Genomic DNA, 24,697 nt, shown 5'->3' with positions numbered 1-24,697 from the left:
GTTCAGATATCTAGACGGTCCGTCCCTCGTAACGATCTTCAGGAGTGAAGTGCTTCCCCATCTGGAGTACTGTCACCCCTTCTGGTCCCCGAGATATGCTAGGGACTGTCAGTTGGTTGAAAATGTTCAAAGGAGGGCCACCAGACTGGTGCCTGCACTTCGGTACCTCAGCTACCCTGAGAGATTGGAGCGCCTGAACTTGCCTAGCTTATACTACATACGGGCAAGGGGGGACCTAGTTGAGGTGTATAAGCACCTCAGGGGGCACTACTCAGTTGAGTGTCCTTACTTGGAGCTGGCGGACGCTCGCCCCACCAGGGGTCACAGTTCAAGATTGAAAAAGCCGCAAGTCCAGAAAACCGTGAGGGCAAACTTTTTCGGAGTGAGGGTTGTAAATTCTTGGAACAATCTACCAGAGAGTGTTGTGACAGCACCGAGTGTGAGCTCTTTCAAGACAAGACTTGACCAACATTGGAGCGGGTTCATGTACATTCAGGAGCCGGTGCATGCCCAGTATTTGCCAACAGTGTGTGACAAAGACGTGACCGATCGCCAGGGCGGCTAGCGAGCCGATCTTTTGGTGAAGAAGATAAATGAAAAGGAAAAGTAATCAGAGACGTGACCGATCGCCCAAGCGGCTAACAAGCCGATCAGTGGCGAAGAGGATAAAAGTAAAAGTGGTGTGAACGAATCTACGATCCGGACAATCAAGAAGGATGCAGCCAAGATAAAAGAACACATGAACGTCACAAAGTCTACAGGTGCTTCAATGATCAAGTATTGCCACAACAAGGTGCTTCTCAAGACGGAGAAGTTACTTGTGAGCTACTTGATTCGTCAGGCAAGACGGAACATGGCGGTCGACACTCGCTCAGTTGAGGAGTAGGCACGTGAACTATATGCAGCAGTGTCATGTAAGATGGGAATTGCAGAGCCCAAACCCTTCAATGCTTCCTCTGGGTGGTTGCACAGGTTTAAGAAGAGGAACAAGATCACCAACATTAACATTGGTGGTGAAGAAGCGAGTGCTGACCGTGTTGCGGCTAAGGATTTTCCTCCGTTCTTACGTGCGATTATGGAGGAAGGACAGTACACCGATGACCAGGTGTTCAACATGGACGAATCCGGTCTCTTTTGGAAAAAGCTACCTTCCAAGACCTTCGTTGTCAAGTCTGCCAGCAAGTGTCGGGGCCGGAAGTTGCAGAAGGAGCGCATCACCGTCCTCTTTTCCACCACTGCCTCCGGTTCCTGTAAACTCAAGTTATCGGTGATCCACACAGCACGCAAGCCACACGCCTACAAGAACATGGACATGACCAAGCTAAATGTCCACTGGCTGACCGCACGTAAGGCGTGGATGTTCTCTACTCTGTCCCTCTCCTGGTTTGATGACTGTTTCGTTCCCGACGTGAAGAAATTCTGTGAGCAACAGACTGTTCCATTCAAGATTTTGTTGCTGCTTGACAACGCACCAGGACACTCGCCCCTACTGTTGGATCGTCACCCCAATGTAAAAGTGATCTTCTTCCTCCCAACACTACGTCATTTATCCAGCCCATGGACCAAGAATTAATCTGCAATGTGAAAACTGCATTCTCTGCAAAGAAGTTTTAGCTCCTGAACGACTATACCAACACCAAGGATGAGTTGCGTAACCTGGGTGACACCGATAGCAAGAGCGACGAGGAAGAGGAACAACAGTTGGCAGAGCAAGAAGTTCTTGTGAAACACTTTTGGAGGAAATTCAACGTCAAGAAAGCTGTGGACTTCTTGGTGGAGGCATGGGATCAGCTGTCTGTAGCAACGGTTCGTCAAGCATGGAGACCTGTGTTGCAAAGTATCCCAGGTGGGAGGCAGAGTCAATCTGTGACTGGTGAGGTTCAGACTGTTGCTGTAACAGCGGACCTTGCCAGAGAAGCTGCGCAGAGTGCTACAGCTGCAGGCTTCTCTGAGACCACCAACAACGACATTATGGAGGTGATGAGGGATCCTGATGTGACTGCCGACGAGATGTTAGAAGACGATCACGTCAGTGAAGAGACAGGCGGTGCGTCATCCCGAGAAAAACACAAGTTAACGCATGGTAATGTAAGGGGTGCCATCGAGTGTGTAGAGAAACTGAAGCTCCTCCTTTCCGACGACCCTGACGATAACCGGTATGAAGTCTTCACTACCCACCTGTTACAGATTATGGAGCCCTACATCAAGGTGTATCACGACAACATCAACACTGGCCGTCAACAAAGCATTACTGAGTTCTTCTCCCGCAACCCACCACAGCCAGCCCAAGCCAGTGATAGTGACAGAGACAGAGACAGTGATGGTGACTTTGAGAGATTTGTCAGGGAGGCCCTCATAAGTGTGGATGACAGTGATGGTGACTCACCTGAGGGCCAGTAGCCTGCCCTCTGCCTCGGAACCAGCCTCCATTCCCGTACGCCGACACATCTCTTCTACTAAGGTAAGTGCTAAACCTAACCTTGATTTTTCCTTACATAACCTAACCTTACGTAAGTGTTAAACTTTGATTTTTCCTAACATAACCTAACCTTAGGTTAGTGTTAAACCTTGAATTTTAAAACATAACCTAACCTTACGTAAGTGTTAAAACTTGATTTTTTCTAACCTAACCTACCATGACAAATGTGTTAAACCTTGATTTTTCTTTTACCTGGTACAGTATATTATTCTCTTATTGATATTTCTCTTCTATATTATGTGTGTGTGCATACCATCATAAAGTTAAGATGTTATTTTTACTAAAACGTACGTATTGTGTCGGGAAAAAGTGGAGTTTGGGGGGTCGGCCCAGTCTCTATTTCAATTAATCCCATATGTTCTGTTGTTCACTTTACGCGTTTCCCGCTTTTCGCGGGCCTCCGTGGGTTCAATTGACTGCATAAAGCGGGGTTACACTATATATATATATATATATATATATATATATATATATATATATATATATATATATATATATATATATATATATATATATATATATATATATATATATATATATATATATATACCTACATATATATACATAGATCAGATTCATGTGGGTGATGTCACTGTTCACTGCCATGCAGGACAGAGGTTCGTACACAAAGAAATACATCATATTCATTGACAGTATACATAGGTCAGAGTTCATATACATTGGACGTCATATTCTAATTGAAGACTAATGAGTGTGGGCTAGCAAATTTGGGATAAACAGCAAGAATGTCCCCAAGCACCCCCGATTCAATGTAGTAATTACAAAGTTCATGATGCAATAATCCAGGTGGCCTGAAGTCTTTGACAGTGTCACATTCAATAATATAGTGTTCAAATATATGCTTTAAAGGTTTATCACAAAGTTTGCATGCTGAGTGTTCCGGTATGGGTACGGCGTTACTAACTTTCCAGATGTGTCTGTATCCTAGCCTAATTCTGACCACGACTACATCACATTGTCTGGTTCTGTCCTTATGCTGGCCATAACGGTAGCCTCTCGTCACAAAATTTTTCAAATTTACTAATGCTACAACTGCCAGGTTTCTCTGCATTTTTCAGTTTTCATAGATCAGAGTTCATGATTCTGACTTGAATGTTTTTAAGTACAGCATTGGACAGGCCGAGGTCACGGTCAACATTTTTTTTTTCTTACATGCCTCATTGGCCAGTCTATCAGCACGGTTCATGATACCTAATTCCAACATGGGACGGAATCCACACAAATTCGATACGAGAGTTTTTCTCATTGACAGTTATTGCATTTCTTTTAATATCACATACAACTTTAGATATAGAACCTGACGGGCTGTTCATTGATTTTAAAGCACTTTGAGACTCACAGAATATCACCCCACCTCCATTTTCTTTAAGGTAGTCTGTAGCTAAGTAGATTCCAGTTAGTTCGGTTTGTGTTGTGCTGGCCCAGTTGTTCAGCCTTTGCTTGTTTGACACTATCATCTCTTTTTCTTTAAATATTACAATTGCACAGCCTGTTCTACCTGTGTTTGTCTGCACAGGACCATTAGTAAAAGCATAACATTCACTTGATTTAATACTCTCTATGTGTCTGTTAATAGTTTCTAGTGTGCACATCTCATCACATCAGTGTTTAACATTTGCTTATTACCAATAGGAGTGTAATTAATAGGAACTGATATATCCAGCGAAGGAGGAATGGCATTAATGGGTTCGTCTGGGGTGATTGGGACATTTTTTGGTGTAAAGGACCTTAGACCTGATCCCAACCTCTGCCATTACTGACTTGGGGAATGACCGTCATTGTTGCATCACCGATTCAGAGTTCACAGCTTGTGAAATTTCTTGAGCAGTCATATTTCTATGGTGCATATCTTACTTTGTCAACAGTGTGTGATATGCGATGGCACCCATTGCATGAGGTCTACCATTGCTGGAGATGGCATCTTCATTATAATCAAAGTTGTCCGCCACCCTGAGACAGACTCTTCGTCTTTCTTTACTGGCGCAGGGCGTAGTTCACTGACTGATTATTGTACAACTAAAATTCCGCCACTTGGTCAAAGGAGCAGTGATCTTGTGGACACCAGCAGAGGTAATAGGACGGAGTGTTTTTCAACTTCTTTCCCTACCACATGACATATTTATTTATTTGTTTATTTTCTCTATTTCATTTCTTTATTGTTTTTATATTTTTTGCAGATGAGATCTTGAAATTAAGTGTGTTTCATTTAACGTTTTACAGCTTTTTTACTGGAATTAGCCCACCAGAGCACAGGTCACTGACCGACATCGGGGCCTAGGGTGGGGGGAAATTAATTGAATCATAAATAAATACTGTACAGAAATAGAAGAAAAAAGTGGTCAAGAGTGAGAAACGATAAATATGTTGTGTTGTCAAAGTAAGAGAAACAATTGAGACCCTACAATTGTGTGTAAATGAGGCAGAAAGTAATTCAGATCAGCAACCTGGGACATGGTCACAACTTTTGTGATGCCGTATGGCAGCAGGGTCTACCATTAGACAAAATAATTATTATGCTTCCAATATTTTCCCAGGCGGTAGTACCTCCCTGTTTGATAGCTACCTACTTCCTACTACCTAGTACCTGCGGGCAGGGTATTGCTTTCGGTCCTCTCTGTCTGTCTGTCTATCTGTCTGTTTGTCTGTCTGTCTGTCTGTTTGTCTGTCTGTCTATGTCTACAGAATAACCCGAGAATGGGCTTGCATATATGCACCAACTTCGTAGGTTCGATAAGCATGTGGCAAGGTTCATATGATATGATTTTGATGTAAATTCTCGCCAAAAGTGGCCATATGTTACCACGGTAATGGTTCATATAATAATAACACATAGGGTGACTAAATTATTGTACAGTTACAGCGTCAATAGTTTGATATTTAAACGAACAGTTATGTAATATGCATATACTGCATTTGTGTGCCATAATTTCGCTGTATCTATATTTTCCATCGTTCCTTTGAAATTTAGAATTTGCATTAACGGTGTTCTCATAAGAACTTATCCTGTTTCAGACGTCGCTAAGTCCCAATTAAACAGTCGCCCCGCTGCCTGTGACCAACACACACACACACACTCTTTGATGAGTGTCCACGTTATTTTCATAGGTGTTGAAGGAAACGACCACTGCCCCAGGGCCACTAAGGCGGTTTGGGAGGTGAGACAGGGGGAGGCATCAGGTACCACACCGCCTGGGCAGAGGTTGAGGACGCACGGAAGAATTAATACACCATGTCGCAGGAAGCTGAGATGATTCAGGAAGATGTGGTGCCGCAGTGCCGTGTGGCGGCCGTGGTGCCTGCTGCAGGCTGCGGGGAGAGGATGGCCCACTCAGTACCGAAACAGTACTTGCCGGTGAGTTAAGTGCACCTGTTGGTGCTGTTCTCCTGACTCTACACAGTGTGTACAAGAATCAGCTTTATACTGTATGTTTTCCTCTAGTCCTGCTCACATTTTTTTTAAATATAAGATAGAAATTAAACTAGAGACTCCAGTTGAGATATTTAATACTCTGCCAAAAAATAATCGAGGTGATTTTACACCCATTCATTATTTATCCTTTCCTCTGATAATATTATAATATTTATGAAGCACCATAACTTGATGTACCAGATACCCTCACATTCATCATTAACTATTAAATAATGACACGGATTCTCTTTCCTGTATCTCAGTGATTCCCTTTCTAATTAATACGTAATACTACATCACAAGAGCTACATCATTATATCAATAGAGTCAAAAGGCTGCTCACTACCACACCCTCACCATCAGTTTTATTGACTCAGTGGGCGCTACTTCAATTTCGATTGCCTATTTCTTGTGCAATTTCTGTAGAGAGTAAATAATATATATGACGCGCATAAGTCTTGATATATTTAGATTGATGAATGTTTTGCTTTCCCTAAGATTGGACTACAGGGATTAATGTTAATTATTAATGCAGCATTCAGCATATTTATAATTAAACTTGTATATAGTTGGAGCTTTCCTCAAATAATTCTGTAGAGTTTTTACCCACGCTTGTTCACCTGGATGCCCACGGAGAATCTGAAGAGTTTGTCAGTAGAGTATGTAGACACTAATACAAGACACGCAAGAAGCTGATAGTTTGTTAAAATACAATGGATAAATTTACCGGAATAAAGATCAAAGTATAAAATGTAAACTATAATTAATTTCTCAGGATCCAGTGTTTTTTCCGGAAATGTCTGATGATGAGTACACTGAGTGCTCTTCTTGCAGCTGTAGCTTCACGCGCTTACAAGACTCCCACGATGCTGCAAACCTTTGACAACTTTACCAAAAACTTAAAGTTAGCTCTATTTTATGTAGACATAATGTACAGTACACCATATAAATGTAGCCTCTGAAAATGTCCAACTACCTTCTTAGGAGTATGGTTTGCATGGTCTAGTTCTTTAATTGAGGTGACACCTGGAGACAATGGGTGAAGCAACATGTTGCCTCCATTTGCCTCCAAACTTGCTGCCATCCATGATGTGACATGTTATCTGTGTGTGCTCAGGTGAGTGGGCGGCCCTTGGTGATACACTGCCTGACGGCACTACAGGAGGTCCCGTGGGTGGCGCGGGTGGTGGTGGTGGCCGACGACCTGGCCAGGATGCTGGGTGTGGTGCAACAGGCACGCCTTTCCAAGGTCACCGTCATCCAGGTGAGACAGATATATATTGATGCTGAGTGAGAAGAATGTTTGGTGCATGGATGATGGTGCTGATTGGTTCATGGATGATAATGCTGAGTGGCGCATGGATTGTGGTGTGGTACATGGATGATGGTGCTGAGTTGTACATGGATGGTGATGCTTAATGGTACAAGGTGATGGTGCTGAGTAGTGCAAGGATGATGGTGCTGAGTGCTGCATGGATGGTGGTGTTCAGTGATGCATGGATAATACTGCCGAGTGCTGCAAGGATGATAGTGCTGAGTAATGCATTGATGATGGTACTAAATGGTGCAAGGATGATGGTGCTGAGTGGTGCATGGATAATGGTGCTGAGTTGTGCAAGGATAATGGTACATAGTGGTGCATGGATGATGATGCTGAGTGGTGCATGGATGATGATGCTGAGTGATGCATGGATGATGGTGCTGAGTGATGCATGGATGATGGTGCTGAGTGGTGCATGGATAATGGTGCTGAGTTGTGCATGGATAATGGTACATAGTGGTGCATGGATGATGATGCTGAGTGGTGCATGGATGATGATGCTGAGTGGTGCATGGATGATGATGCGGAGTGGTGCCAAAAACAGAAATAGGATGAGAATGTGTTTGCCAGGAGCTGGGGTGGGGGATATAGTTGACAGGATGGACAATATCATGTCTGGTAATGGGAACAAACCCATTATCTGCTTCAGTGCAGGAGCAGGAGCTCCTTGATAAGTTCAAGGCAGCTATTGACCGGATTAGGAGAAAGGGAGGGATCCCTATTATATGTGGTTTCCTGCCTAGAAGGAAAGCTGTCAAGGGCAGTTGGTATCAACGGCCGTCTTGGCAGATATTGCAAGTCAATATCAGTCTCATTCATTAATAACTGGGACAACTTCTATGGCAGAAAAGACCAATATGCTGGGGATGGGGTACATTTTCCTAGGGATGGAGTAACAACCCTGGCTGGCTTTCTTGAGAGGGCAGTTCAAAAGATGTCGAAGTCTTTAAACTTCTAGGGAAGTATGTGAGCACAGGAGTTAAGGAGACTGCAGTGGGCATGGGTAAACAGAGCGAGAAATAGTGCTAGGAATAATGATAAAGCTAAATTAGGCGGAGTTAAAACTTAAACGCAACAATGAGAGGACTTACCACGACTAACTTAAATGTCTATTATGCAAACTGTAGTAGTATGAGAAATAAAATTAATGAAATCAGGGCGTCAGTATGCACCGAAAAAATCGATATAATATCATTCAACGAAACATGGATAAACTTACTCACATGAGTTACCTGTTGAATACCAAATTAAAGGTTACAAATTATTTCATAGCGATAGACAGGTATAATTTGAAGTGAGATGAAATATGCAGGGCATCCAGACATAGCAAAGTCTGTATGGTAGGCGACTCTAACTGGTGCTACTATAGTATGCGGTCTACCGAGTTGGGGGCAGTCTACCCAGCTATTTTTTTTTTTTTTTATTGGGCACCCCCTACATCCTTGTGTAAGGTGAAGCGCAGAAGCATTTACAGCGCCCAACAGGGAAGCATGCTAAGTTCATGCTTGCCTTATGTCTCATGAGTTAAGGGCGTAGAAGCCTGAAGAGTCAAGGGCGTAGAAGCCTGAAGAGTCAAGGGCGTAGAAGCCTGAAGAGTCAAGGGCGTAGAAGCCTGAAGAGTCAATGGTTTTATGTCTAAGCAAGTTATTGGAAGCTCCAACAACTTGTCCCTGAATACGAATTCGCAACTTTCGATTTACAGCAGGTACCTACTTTGCTGCTAGGTGAACAGGGACCAGGGGGACTAGGAACAGTGTCCAAACAACTTCCGCTGGCCCGGGAATCGAACCCGTGACATCTTGCTTGCGAGGCAAGAGCAGTACCGCTTCACCAGTGCCCCCCTTCTACCGAGCTAGAGTTGGCCTACCGTGATATTTACACTGTAGCGTCTATTAACCCAACCTAACCTAACTTAATCTAATATGTATTAACCTAACCTAACCTAAGTTAGGTTAGGTTAGGTTAGGTTAGGTTAATGCATGCTGCAGTGTAAATATCCCGGTAGACACAACTCCAGCTTGGTAGAGCGCATACTATCATAGCATCCCTTAACTTTAGTCAAATAGATTGGACCGACCCTACGGATAACTTAGAGCAAAGGATTTTCTTGAAACAGTTCAAGACTGTTTCCTAAGTCAACATAATGTATAGCCGAACCCACCCGGGATAATAGTCATAGACATAGACAATAACATAAGTAAATTTGCTGATGACACTAAAATAGGGCATATAATTAATTCTGACGAGGACTCTGAAAAACTACAGGAAGATCTAAATAAATTTTTCACATGGCAGATGGAATTTTATGTGGACTTTGCCTAGGAGATTTGAACAGAGAAACCAGATATCAGATGAACAACACCGATATAGAGAAATCTGACTCTGACTGTGAGAAAGATTAAATAAGTAGAAATCTTAAACCAAGATAACAATGCTTATTTCTAAAACTATATCGTGCACGTGTGAGACCTCGCTTAGATTATGCAGTTCAGTTTTGGTCACCGTACTAGCGTACTACAGAATAGATATCTAAACCCTAGAAATCAAATAGAGGAGGATGACAAGACATTTGGAACCTTGAGTATGGAGACAGATTAAAGCATCTGAATTTGCACTCCCTCCAGAGACGTAGAGTGAGGGGCGATATGATTGAGGTGTATAAATGGAAGTCAGGGTTAAACAAATATGATACAACAAAGGTACTCAAGCTATCCAACCAGGAACGAACTCGTAACAAGGTTTAAATTAGGCAAATTTAGATTTCGGCCCGAGATAGATAAACACTGGTTTGGAAATAGAGTAGTGCATGAGTGGAACAAGTTACCGAACTTTCTCATTAACTCGAACACGCTGGATAAGGGTTAGGTGCAAACGGGACTGCCCAGTATGGGCCAATAGGCCCACTGCAGTTTTCCCCATTCTTATGTTCTTACGTTATTATGTTGCTGACTGGTGCATGGATTATGGTGCTGAGCGGTATCCATCCATCTGTTACAGGGGGGGGGGACATTTATTTAGATTACTGTATTAGTTAGGAAGTGAAATGGAAAGAGATATCTTCCAAGTTAAATTTATTCATCAAAGACGTGATATGAAGTCATATTCGTACGTCCTATTTCTAACTAGATATTGTGGGGGAAAAAGGAACTCACTATACACCCGCACAACTACAGGAAAACATTAAAATACACGTTACCAAGCCTCAGTACAACACTCGTAGGGCCACCCAGGATAACCTCCGCACTCTATCATTTCATCAGCTAAACTGTCTGTCTTTCTAACACTGTATACTCGCTGCCGAACAGACATTTTCAGTGTCCAATCAGAGCAGAGTTTTTTCAAAGATCTTTATGTTCTGTACACTGGCTGGTTAGTCCACGGTATGGGCGGAGCTAACCTCATGGCACCTCATATAGGCCTACATCTGTTTTTCCTTGAGCCTGTAACTAATTACGTCCATTCTGTTCTGACAAGTGCTATAATTGTAACGGTAGCTTAAGTGGGTGTATGGGCGCCGGTATGTGTGGGTGTTCCTGTTTATTACACAAGGATGATGGTGCTGAGTGGTTCAAGGATGATGGTGCTGAGTGGTGCATTGATGATAATGATTAGTGATGCTAGGATGGTGGGCCTGAGTGGTCCATGGGTGATGGCGCTGAGTGGTGTATGGATGATGATGCTGAGTGGTGCAAGGGTTATAATGCTGACTGGTACATGAATAATGATGGTGAAGTTTATGGATGATGGTGCTGGGTGGTACAAAAATGATGGTGCTGAGTGGTGCAAGGATGATGGTGCTGAGTGGTACAAGGTGATGGTGCTGAGGGTACAAGGTGATAGTGCTGAGGGTACAAGGTGTTGGTGCTGAGGGCACAAGGTGGTGGTGCTGAGGGTACAATGTGATGGTGCTGAAGGTACAAGGAGATGGTGCTGAGGGTACAATGTGATGGTGCTGAGGAAACAATGTGATGGTGCTGAGAGTACAAGGTGATGGTGCTGAGGGTACAATGTGATGGTGCTGAGGGTACAATGTGATGGTGCTGAGAGTACAAGGTGATGGTGCTGAGGGTACAATGTGATGGTGCTGAGGGTACAAGGAGATGGTGTTGAGGACACAATGTGATGGTGCTGAGGGTACAATGTGATGGTGCTGAGGGTACAATGAGATGGTGCTGAGGATACAATGTGATGGTGCTGAGGATACAATGTGATGGTGCTGAGAGTACAAGGTGATGGTGCTGAGGATACAATGCGATGGTGCTGAGGACACAATGTGATGGTGCTGAGAGTACAAGGTGATGGTGCTGAGGGTACAATGTGATGGCACTGAGAGTACAAGGTGATGGTGCTGAGGGTACAATGTGATGGTGCTGAGGATACAATGTGATGGTGCTGAGAGTACAAGGTGATGGTGCTGAGGGTACAATGTGATGGTGCTGAGGGTACAAGGAGGTGGTGCTGAGGGTACAATGTGATGGTGCTGAGGACACAATGTGATGGTGCTGAGGATACAATGTGATGGTGCTGAGGATACAATGTGATGGTGCTGAGAGTACAATGTGATGGTACTGAGAGTACAAGGTGATGGTGCTGAGGGTACAAGGAGATGGTGCTGAGGATACAGATGGTGCTGACTGCTGAGGATATAAAGACGGAGTGTTGTTGTTGTATCTTATCTACCACTGCAACAACGAAACAAAGCACGAACCCGCTGATGGCTCCATCAACACTCTTTGGTAAACTGATGGAAGGACTGTTACATTTTTTACACTTAAAGTAAATCACTAATTTTTTTCCTTAAAATAGAGTTGCATAATTATAATCCTGAACACACACACACACACACGAAACAACTACAACAACAACAACAAAGTCATCTCAGACCACACCCCACAAAACACAACCAAGGGATTCAGTAAACGCTGCAGCTGCAGAGAATGGAGCGGGGGTGGGGGAGGAGTCAATACCAAGGTCAGACATTACCCAGGACATTTTTCGGCTTTAAAGTCATATATAATAATACTGACACGTTCCTTGACAAGAGAGGGGAGTCTGAAACACCACTGAAGGTACAGTCTCACACAAAAGCTCGTTAACTCTCCCAGCCAGCTATTACTGCACTGCCTGCTTCAGATGTATGAGCTTGAGTCTGTTACTTCGAACCTTTAGATTCATTCTTATCGGTTTCATGTTCTGGTTGGTACTGAGACAGTTTCAAACATCTGAAGCAAGCAGTGCAGCAATAGCTGGCTGGGAGAGTTAACGAACTTTTGGGTGAGACTACTGTACATCAACTCGATATAGTAGGTGTTGTAGAACTGTTGTACAAAAACAGGAGGATCGAACCAGACGTTTGTGAGTTCAATATACATGGATATGACTCATTTACGAGCCTTTCTCAAGAAACTTGCAAGAGGAGTGTGGTTATCTATGCAAGGTAAGACCTTAGAGCCAGCCAGGTGAGGGTGCAGGGAGAGGTTATTTTTGAAGAATCAAAGCAGTGTAAAATTAAGCTAAAGGGGAGAAGTTTACTGTTGTTGGATGTATCTACAAATCCTCAAATTGTAGCATTTTAAACCAAAGAAGCTTAAGAGCCTTAATTGACAACGCAACGGCGCTAAACCCTAGCGAACCCCTTGTCATGAGGACTTTAACTATGGCGACATCGACTGGAGAAATGAATCGACGCCAAACGACCTAAACAATCCCGCTACTCTTTTTGTAGAAACTCTGAAAGACAATTTTCTATTCCAACATGTTAAAGATCCGACTCACTACAAGGGGGAGCAAGCATCCAAACCGCTGGACCTCTTCCTAACGAGGAGGGTATGGTGACCAAGCTGAAACATCTAGCCACCGTTGGCACCAGTCACCACGTAACGTTGTCCTTCAGGTTTAACTGTTACTTAGTTCATGACAAAACCAGGCCAAGGTTCAAATATTACAAGGATAATTAAGGAAAGGCTGAGGGAGGACATAAGGAGTATACACTGGCCTGACTTACTAAGATGTAAGAACGCAGACGCTACGCTAAATATCATAGCCAGTAAAGTGAATCATTTGATAGATAACTATATACCCAAGACCAAACCCAGTGCCTTCAGGAATACAAGGAGGCAGTTACACATGAACCATGCGGCGGTTGACAAAGTTAAAGAGAAAATTCAGGATTTCGAGACGTGGGTTAGGAAAAATGATAATGAGGACAAAGTCAAATGCAAAGTCGAAATAAAAAACGCGAGTAGGCATTTCGGACCTGAGACTTGAAGATGGTAGTTATGCAAATTTTGACCAGGGCAAAAGGAGGGGGCATTGAACAGTTTCATTTCCTCAGTTTTCACAAGAGAGGATGCGAACAATCTTCCTGAGTTTGAGGAAAGACGGTTTGGCACGGCGCTGACCCACATTGTGTTCTCAGAAGAAGGTATAAGAAATAAATTGTCAAAGCTAAAGATTCACAAGAGTCCCGACCTTGATATGGTACACCCTAGAGTGTTAAGAGAACTGTGTAACGAGCTGCAAATACCTGGATGAGCAAAAGGTCCCTGATAACTGGAAAATGGCTTATGTGAGTCCGATATTCAAGAATGGAGATCGTCACTCCTCGAATAATCATAGACCAGCGAGCCTGACCATCATATTGTGTAAAGTACTAGAGAGCATCATAAGAGATTGCATGATGGAACATCTACTACGAAACAGCCTTGTAAAGGACTGTCTACACTGTTTTATGCCGGGACCCTCCTGCCTAACACAATTACTCAAGGTCCTGGATGTTTGGACTCAATTTCTAGAACAAGGTGGCAATATCGTCAATATATACCTAGATTTTGCCAAGGCTTTCGACTGTGTACCCTATGAAATGCCGAGAATTAAATTGGAAGGATACGGGATTCGGGGAAATGTCCGCGTGGATTGGAGACTTTCTGCCTGACCACAAGCAGTGTGTAGTGATTAATGACACGAAATCGTCATGTGTACCTGTGACAAGCGGGGTACCACAGGGCAGTGTATTGGGCCCGTTGTTGTTTGTTATCTTCATAAATGATAGGCTAGAACCTATACACTCCTCCATACAAATGTTTGCTGCCGATGCCAAGTTATTTAGGGAAATTAAAACCCAAACAGACTGCGAAGAGTTACAGAAAAATCTCTATGAGCTTCAAGAATGGTCGAAGAAATGGCTGCTAAGATTCAATGTCAAGAAGCGCAAAAGGATGCACCTGGGTCGCACCAACGGTAAGGAGGCATATCACATGTCCCAACAGGACGAATAAACTGCATTAATTGAGACCAAATGTGAAAAGGACCTGGGTGTGTATGTCGACAAGGAACTGAAGCTCTCGTACCATTGTAAGAAGAAGGTGAATCAAGCATAAAAAAGTAGGTCTTATAGGAAGGTCGTTTAGATAGTTGGATGGTCCGTCGCTCGTCACGCTCTTCAAGAGTGAGGTGCTTCCCCGTCTGGAGTACTGCTACAGTATGCTACAGACTGTCAATTGATTGAAAATGTCCAAAGGAGGGCCACCAGACTGGTGCCTGCTCTACGGAGCCTTAACTATCCAGAGAGATTAGAATGCTTGCAACTACCTAGCATATACTACAGACGGGCAAGGGGCAACCTAATCGAAGTGTATAAACATATCAGAAGGCACTACACGGTCGAATGTACAGTCTCGTTCAAGATTCTTTGAACACTGCTGGAGACAGCTGGCAACTCAAGGCCGTTTGTTTACTATAGAATGTAGTTTAATATAATACGAAACAACAAATCCTAACCATTAATTTAGCAACGGGGAACTAATTAACCAATCACCGATCACTTTTACATTCATTCATAATTTTTGCATACTATAGTAAACAAACGGCCTTGAGTTGCCAGCTGTCTCCAGCAGTGTTCGAAGAATCTTGAACAAGACTGTACATACCTGGAGCTGGCGGACACCCGCCTCAAAAATATAATAATGGCAGTTGTGATAAAAGGTGTTAGAGAATGCTGTGCATGGTATAGATTATAGAGTATAGGCGCATGGCACTACATGTGATTATTTATTTCTAGCTACGGTGTGTACTGTTGTATATCACGGGCACCAAATCAATAGAGTACTAACATAGGCTACGTACCTGGCAGGGTGGAGGCAGCCGACACAGGTCCATCTGTGCCGGAGTGGAGGCCCTGGCAGAGGACCCGCCGGACGTAGTGGTGGTGCATGATGGTGTCCGCCCACTCCTGCCCCTCACTATCCTCACTCAGGTGAATATTGCTTTGTGTATAATTAATAATAATAATAATAATAATAATAATAATAATAATAATAATAATAATAATAATAATAATAATAATAATAATAATGATAATAATAATAATGATAATAATAATAATAATAATAATAATAATAATAATAAGAAGAAGAAGAAGAAGAAGAAGAAGAAGAAGAAGAAGAAGGAGAAGGAGAAGGAGAAGGAGAAGGAGAAGGAGAAGGAGAAGAAGAAGAAGAAGAAGAAGAAGAAGAAGAAGAAGAAGAAGAATTGGGACAATTTGTAAGATGTTGGAAACAACGTGACATTACAAAGTATAAGCGTGTGTGTAAGTATTTTTTGTCCCAAATACATCATCAGTTTGCAGTTTCACCGTACTTCCACTTTAGAGAGCAGTGAGGATGGAAAATAGTTTAATTTGTAAAATACACGCCGAGTTGTTAATTTTTTCTCCCTTCTGTAGTTTGTTACCATTAGACTGAGTCACAACAGCAGGGATGTTTTTTGTCTGCAACCTCTGTAACTATTCAAGAGCACTCAATTTGGCGGTGTGTTGGAGGTGAGCACTATGTACAGTCAGACTTTTAAGCGGTTATGTACGGTATGTGTTGTGATGTTGAAGGTAAAAGTCTACCAAAGTGGCAGCTTTGTACAGCTGGTCTAATCCAGAAACCATTTTATGTGCAGCTGTGTTGGCATCCATTTAGATTCACCAATTCCAGACTCGTATGTTCTAGCAGTTTCTTAGAAGTACTGTATTGTTATTTGAAATATACGCACCTTGCTGACAAGGGTGTCAAGATCAAGCTGTTGTGGGTGTAGTATCTTGCGTTATTTAATGGGAGAATGACAAGTCACATGGTCGGTCTGGCTGGGCGTTTATTCTCTTTTCTTGGTTACCACGTGCCTAACACATTTCGTGTTTACACAAGCCTAAACACCTTCTGACTTTGGTAAGAAGTAACATAATATATAATATATATATTCAATAAAGGCAGCATATAAACATACATATATATAACACTATTTCTCCCTTTCAAAAGAGAGCATGGCTGCTACAAATCCTCAATAAACAAAACGTACAGAATTACATATGGCAGGGAAGAAGGGAATAGAACACAACAAATATAACTTCCTAACTAAACAGTTTTGAAAGGCCTGTTCACAATTCAGATAATTAGAGGTCTAACTTAATTTCAGGTCTCCTAACTCTGTTTGATCTTCTACGACTATTCCCTCCATCAAGTTTTACAGGGGTTTCACTTGCACTCTGTGCATTATCAGTGACAGACATATCGTCACTACAATCAGTTGACACAGTGAGTGGAAGCTGGGAAACATCATCTTTGACATCATCATGATGATGATCATCTGAAACTGTCAAGTTTATCATCATGTCCTGGTGCTACATTCATCTCGTCATGTGCCTGAATGATGTGATCCACATGAACATATCTCAAAGAGTTACCACATTTCACTAAATATGTCCTAGATCCACATACCTTGTCAATGACACCAGTTATCCACTTTGCATGTACAGTACCATAACCTTTAGCCATGTTCCTAACTCTCACCCTATCATTTACCTTGAACACTCTTTCACTGGAACTCTTATCATGATACATCTTTTGTTGAGCTTGTTTCCTCTCTACAACTTCAAACAGACTAAGCTTAACTAAACTTAATCTTGTTCTCAACTGTCTCTTCACCATTAACTCTGCAGGAGTACATCCTGTCACACTATGTGGTGTGGTTCTGTATCTGAGTAAGAAATTTGCTAGTCTGTGTTTCATTGATTTTCCTACAGTTCCTTGAATTACCTGCTTGGAAAGTGCTTCCTTTACAATTCTAACTGATCTCTCAGCTGCACCATTAGAGGCAGGATGATAGGGTAGGGTCAGTACATGCTTTACACCGTTGAATCTCATGAAGTTTTTAAACTCTGATGATTGGAATGGAGGACCATTGTCAGAAACTACCTCTTCTGGTATTCCATGTTCGGCAAATATTAATCTTAATTCATCACTGGTGCTACCAGCATTAGTACTGTACATGTGCTTAACATCAATCCACTTTGAATGACTATCAATTAATACAAGAAATTTGTCTGTTCCCTTATCACAGAAGTCAATGTGTACTCTTTGGAAGGGACGGGTAGGCCATTTCCAGGTTTTCAAAGGTGTCCTGGGTGGCATACTCCTAACATTCTGACAAACAGAGCACTCACGTACCATCATTTCTATTTCACCATCCAGTTTAGGCCACCACACAAAACTTCTGGCCAGTGCTTTCATAGCACATATACCTGGATGTTCAAAATGCAGTTCATTCAAAATTTGCCTTCTAAAACACTGGGGAATTAACACTCTCATACCCAACAACACACATCCCTGTTCTACTTATAATTGACATCCCCTTAAATGATACGGTTGCAAGTCTAATGATGGACAAATCTCTGGCCATCCATTTAGTGTATACTCCAGCACTCTTCCTAATACAACATCTTTCCTAGTTTCATGAGCAATCATTCCGGAGGTGACTGGAAAATCTTCTGCTATCATGGTTACAGCATAAACCTTAGGCTCTACTCCATCATTTGATCCACTACATGGCAACCTTGACAAAGCATCTCCATTGGAATGATCATCTGAACGTCTGTACTGTATCTCATAGTCATATGCCGACAATATCAAAGCCCATCTCTGCATTCTTGCTGCAGCAAGTGTAGGAACAGGTGATTTAGGACCCAAAATTGCCAAGAGAGGCTTGTGATCAATTATTAAAACAAAATTCCTCCCATATAGATACTGGTGAAATTTCTTTACTCCAAATATGATAGACAAAGCCTCTTTCTCTATTTGTGCATAATTTTTCTCGCTTTGGGTAAGAGTTCTCGCGGCATATGCAATGGGTCTTTCTTCACCGTTATCCATTATGTGACTTATGACAGCACCTAATCCATAGCCTGATGCATCACAAGCAAGCTTTAGTGTTCTACTGGTATCCAAGTGGACCAAAACATCAGTACTAGACAGAGCAGCTTTACAATCTTCAAATGACTTCTGAGTTGCATTGTTCCATTTCCATGGTATCCCTTTCTATAATAGTTCATGCAGAGGGGCTAAAACTGATGAAAGTCCACTCAAGAACCTTGAATAATACTGTATCATACCTAGGAAAGCTTTCAATTCACTGACATTTTTGGAGCAGGTAAATTTACTATGGCTCCTACTTTATCTTCTACAGGTCTCAGCCCTTCTGCATTCACTTTGTAGCCAAGATAAGTTACTTCTTTAGCTAGGAATGAACATTTGCTCTTGTTGAGCCTGACATTGTGTGCCAACAATCTTTCGAATACTGTGGCTAGGGTTTTGACATGATTTTGGATGTCACTGTCAACAATAAGGACATCATCCTGAAAACATAACACATTGGGAAGACCCAAAAAAATTTTGTCCATGATGCACTGAAATAACTTTGGTGCACTTTTAACACCATAAGGCAACCTTTTGAACTTATACAATCCTTTATGAGTGTTGATGGTAAGGTACTGTTGACTTTCAGCATCAACAGAAACCTGAGCATATGCTTGGGACAAGTCTAACTTAGTGAAAATGGTTCCACCGGTTAGTGCAGCAAACAAATCTTGAGATGTGGGTAAGGGATATTGCTCATCCTCAACAGCTTGATTAATGGTAACTTTATAATCACCACATAGCCTAACAGATTTATCAGCTTTAGGTACAATTACTATTGGAGTAACCCAATTGCTCTTGGCGGTTTTCACAATAATTCCCTCACTCACAAGCTTGTCTAATTCCTTCTCAAACTCACCTTTCAATGCATAAGGAACAGGTCTGGACTTAGCATATATGGGTGTAACATCTTTGTCAATGGTGATATGAGCTTCATAACCCTTTATACCATCCTGTCCCTTAACAAATAAAATATTGTATTTTTCAAGCAATTTCTCAAGAACTGGAATACTGTTACACATTCTAACACTAAATATCTCCTTCCAGTCCATCTCAAGTTCACACAACCAGTTCTTACCTAACAAAGTTGGTCTATTCACATAACTAGCTATACCGGTAATTAATGGCAACTTTAAATTCTGATTTTTGTACTTTACCTCACACTCTAATTTTCCTTCTGTGCTCAAAATCTCTCCAGTATAAGTTCTCAACTTGACACCTGAGTCTTCTAAAGGCACATGCGCAAATAGTTTCTCATACATATCTTTACTCATTATGGAGAAATCAGCTGCAGTATCCATTTCCATGGTTACAGGTGTGTCATTAATACACAAGTCCACATTATACCTATGTTTAACTCTCTCTTCACGACTGGTGTAAATAGTAAACACATGGGCACTCTCATCATTATCAGATCCAAAATTACTAACACTCTCATGAATACTGTTTTTCATTTCCTTCTCTCCACCTTCAACGGCATATACTCTACCTTTATCACTTCTACAGGCAGGAGCAATATGTCCAATACGTTGACAATTGTAACATTTTGAATTCTTGAACTTACACTGAAAGCTTTCATGTTTTCCTCGGCACCTCTTACATTTTAAATCAGCATGTGTTCCTTGTTTTGTGGTATACTTTTTCCTTTTAGCTACAGTTACTTTACACACTGAGCCACTACTGCTAACTGTTTCACTACCAGCATTGGGAACAAATTCTCTGGTGTTTTTCTCGGCCAATTCCATGCTTGTAGCTATCTGACATGCACTTTCAAAAGTTAAGTTAGTGGTGTTCATTAACTTATTCTGTATTTTTTCATAATTGAGGCCTATTACAAACCTGTCTCTTAGAGCTCGGTTCAAGAACTGTCCAAAGTTACAGTGAATGGATAACTTTTTCAAAGCTACTATATAATTACTTACTGATTCATCTTTACCTCTATCTCTGGTGCCAAATCTGTAACTCTCAGCGATCTCAAGTGGAGCAGGATCAAAATGTTGCTTCAGAACCTTGGTAATCTGAATAAGTGAGGAGTCTTTGGGTTTGTCTGGAGTAAGCAGATTGACCAGAGTAGGATAAACATTAGCTCCTACCTCTGTCAAAAAGATTGCTTTCCTTTTCTCTTCAAGGACATTTTTCTTCTCAGCATCACCACCGTCGTCCATTAATTCATTTGCCAGAAAGAAGAAGTCCATTCTCTCTCAATATGATGTGAAATCTTCCTTGTCTGCATCATACTCCCCCACTCGTCCGATGTATCCACTGACGCCAGCCATGGTTGCCCTCTTCACTTAAATTCTCCAGGTTCAGAGTAGCCTTCCCTTCAGTGGTCACTATCTTCTCTTCAAGGACTTCACCAACACTTTGTGAATCCCATCCTCGTCGCCAGTGTAGTATCTTGCGTTATTTAATGGGAGAATGACAAGCACATGGTCGGTCTGGCTGGGCGTTTATTCTCTTTTCTTGGTTACCACGTGCCTAACACATTTCGTGTTTACACAAGCCTAAACACTTTCTGAATTTGGTAAGAAGTAACATAATATATAATATATATATATTCAATAAAGGCAGCATATAAGCATACATATATATAACAGTGGGTCCCCTCTCACACAGGCATATCTGATACCCTATATCTAAACTTGCGTCAAGTATAGACAATCTTTAATTTAATCTATTATAATCAAACAGAATCATGAAACTGTAATTAGAATAGAACCTTGATGTGAATTCGAATCAAACAGACGAGTGCAAACAGTTACCAATTGATTCATTGTTCACCAGTAACAAGATCAGTAGACCCCATGATGTTGTAACTCCTAGTATAGACTAAGATTTAGATCAAAGTGCTCCTGGCAGGATACCCTTAATGCAGATGTGAACAATACAAAATGTAAAGTGTGTGGCCATACATATGACCACTGTAGCACACAGCTACCAAACAGGGAGGTACTACCGCCTGGAAAGATATTGGAAGCACAATTTATTGTCTAATGGTAGACCCTGCTGCCATATGGCATCACAAAAATGTGAAGAAGTCCCATGTTGCTGATCTGACTTTCTGCCTCAATTACACACAATTGCATGATCTCAATTGTTTCTCTTACCATTGACAACACAACATACATACTGTATAATTATTGTTTCTCACTTTTTATCTTCTTTTTTTCATTTTTGTATTTCTTTATTATTATTATTATTATTATTATTATTATTATTATTATTATTATTATTATTATTATTATTATTATTATTATTATTATTATTATTATTATTATTATTATTATTCAGGCCCCGATGTGGGTCAGTGACCTGTGCCTGGGTGGGCTAATCCCTGTAGAAAAAAAAAACACTCAAACGTTACGTCCTAGACTGAGAAATACAATGGACGTTTTAGGGACAAGTCCAAAACTTTACTTTGTGTGCAGTGGCACAGTCCTTTATTGTTTGTGTCAAGATAGCTGATATATTAAGATTGGATCCATATTTTTTACCTTTAGTTGATAAGTCATCTCCTATGTAAAGATCTTGACACGCCATGAACTGAAAATTTTATGTAATATTCATGCCACAACGAACTGACCACTGGGATTTGAAAAGGACCATTTGTGACCTTTGCTCTGTAAACCTTTGTGCTACCGTTCGCAGGATGAGTATACGGTACATAATAAACTAGCCGTTGTCTACAAAAAAAAATAATAATAATAATAAAAAATCTTCCTCAACTTCTGTTGCAGGTGGTGGTGGCGGCTGAGCGTTACGGGGTGGCAGGGACGGTACGGCCACTGGTTTCTACTGTCGTGAAACCCGACCCTAAGGGCTTCCTAGAGGAGAGTCTCACCAGGACTCACTACCGCAACTCGGAGATGCCACAGGCCTTCAGGTTTGACGTGCTCAGGGAAGCGTACCGCAGGTGAGTCTGAGGTTGAACCGTTAAGGGGAGAACGAGAGAGGAACCAGGACGAAAGCATTTGGGAAAGGGAATGAATATGAATGGTGGTTGTTAATGTGTTAATGTTTGTCCATAGTAATACCTGTTCGTAAGCACAAAACCAATCATCAGTAGTAGCCAGATATAATATGTACAAATGTGACCATGGTGTACTTTTATTTTTCAATCTTAAAGGTAACTTGGGAACCTGACATGACAACAACGGCACACAAAGTTCCTCCACTGTATCCTTTCCTCAAACTGAGCCTTACATTTGGCAAATTAGAATATTAGTTTGAGGATGATAAGAGCTAGTTGCTTACTCTACGTTATACTCGTATTACAATAGCTGAAGGTTGAGGAGGGAGAGTCTATAGGTCTATAAGATGAGACAGTAGAAGAATGTTCATATGAGTTGTTTTAAAATTCATTTGAGTGTAAGTATCGGGGCAGCTAGTAGAGAACACAACAATGAGCTGGAATAAATAAGGACAGGAAGTGAGGGTTGGATCGCTGTTAAGGTTTATAACTTTAAGGTGGGTTTTGTCTCACTCCCCCGCCCCTAAAATGTGAGTCTGCTCGTACCTAACTAAAGCCACAAGAACGTAACTAATTAGAACCTTTTAGGCATCACTCTTATCGTAAGTTTTACCGTGAGAAAATTTGTCAGATCTATGACCAAAAAACAGCTTCAGTGAAGATTGGATTTATACTCATTGCCAGGCCCCACTTTACTATTAAACAGTTAGCAACCTTTGAAATATAAAACATAGGCGCTCCCGAATGAAACACTGCTGTCATTTTTGGGTTGGTTGTATACAGTGGTGCAGTTCGCCTCTTCTATTCAATGTAGAAAAAAAATCTAAGCAATCACTAATAATGCCCTAACCACAGAGCTTTCTTCTCTGCACATTCACAGAAATATTGCATCGAATCCCACTATTCTGCAGGTGTTTCACAGTCACTGTCCTGGTGAACCACACTCAGTGATGTCGTCTCCTCGCGCCCCGTACCGAAGGTCTGCCCGCACCCACAATCAACTATACAAAAGTTTTCCTTCTGACCAATATCCCTCCTCCTGCTGACAGGCCTTATTAGTCACTATATGTAACTTGCCGATGAAATCCATGGCCCTTCAGGCACTTATGCCCTTAAATGCATGAGTCGACTAGGCAAACATGAACGCTTTTTGCGCTACGCCTTGCACAGGATGCAAGGGGGGGTGCCCATTGCCGATAAATTTGCCCCTCACGGGGCAAATTATTATATAATTATAAGGGGAGCCATCTTGCAGGACACTTTCCAACCAAAATTAACTTCATTTTTACGCCAGACTAACATCTTACGATTCATATCATCTTGTTTTATATTTTAGTCAGTCTTTGGCAAGACGACGCCTTGGTACATAATTAAGACTGAAACTCTTCTGGTCTCTCTCTACGAATTAAAGTTATGATAAAGACCTAGCTTAACCTAACTTAGACTCAAAAGATTCAACCTTAATATAAAAATAAATGGTTTATACAACAGTGTTTCGCCTCGTCAACTTATGTACGGTGCTTTATACAGCTTAACTCAGTAGTATGATCACCACGTCTCATGTCTAATTTTGTACGTCTTCCCAGCAAGACAAGACAGACAGATAAAAAAAACAGAGAGAGTGAGACACATTAAACAGTCACCAAAGAAAAATATGTAGCATAAACACACAAAATACTGAAATAAAAACACAGACAATGTGAAAGGTAAGAGTAAGTTTGAATGAGCTGCACAACACAGCACAGCACAGCACAGCACACTTCTATACAAGCCTTACTACACCTGTGGTGGACTCACGGTGTGAGGAAACTTGTTTTCAATGTCTCTCGCTTCATTGTTGCCATGTACTGATACTTTGAATTAACTTCATTAGTTTGTCTGTATGTTGTAAAATATGTTTAAAATTTAAACATAAAATGTACAATCCATTTAATCAATCCAAGTGTTCTTCATTTGTTTAGTATCTATAGCATAACCATAATGTGAATTACTGTACGTTGATTCACAATAGGCTTATTTTTTTCTCAAAAACTTTTAACTTGGTGGTGACATGGGTGTCTGTATACAGGTGCAGTGAGGACGAGTTGGATCACGGGACGGAGTGCCTCGCTCTGGCCTTCCACCACGCCGGCATCAGGGCCAAGCTTGTGCCGGGCACACCACACCTGTGGAAGGTATGTCCCGCCCCTCCCTCGAGAGGTATTGTGAGGTATGCGAAGAGAAGTATATAGAGAATCAGTAGTTAAAGGAAGTTGACACAGAA

The 24,697-nt window shown here is 41.6% G+C and overlaps 1 protein-coding gene across 4 annotated transcripts in view; it reads left to right on the top strand.

Annotated features, from left to right (window-relative positions):
* Positions 1 to 24,697, top strand: part of LOC121869979 (2-C-methyl-D-erythritol 4-phosphate cytidylyltransferase-like) — a 165,834-nt gene that overhangs the window by 139,714 nt on the left and 1,423 nt on the right. For 3 of the 4 annotated variants that reach the window (XM_042371630.1, XM_042371650.1, XM_042371641.1), the window contains 5 exons: positions 5,606 to 5,852; positions 7,027 to 7,173; positions 15,362 to 15,484; positions 22,202 to 22,377; positions 24,503 to 24,608. In XM_042371630.1, coding sequence (XP_042227564.1) covers positions 5,730 to 5,852; positions 7,027 to 7,173; positions 15,362 to 15,484; positions 22,202 to 22,377; positions 24,503 to 24,608 — 675 coding nt within the window. In that variant the 5' untranslated portion in view covers positions 5,606 to 5,729. The remainder of the gene's footprint in view (positions 1 to 5,605; positions 5,853 to 7,026; positions 7,174 to 15,361; positions 15,485 to 22,201; positions 22,378 to 24,502; positions 24,609 to 24,697) is intronic. The other variant, XM_042371657.1, reaches the window with a different exon arrangement.

Source organism: Homarus americanus, unplaced genomic scaffold, assembly GCF_018991925.1.
Source record: "Homarus americanus isolate GMGI-L3 unplaced genomic scaffold, GMGI_Hamer_2.0 scaffold32583, whole genome shotgun sequence".
Classification (NCBI taxonomy): Eukaryota; Metazoa; Arthropoda; class Malacostraca; order Decapoda; family Nephropidae; genus Homarus; species Homarus americanus.
This window is presented reverse-complemented; position numbering and strand designations above follow the sequence as displayed.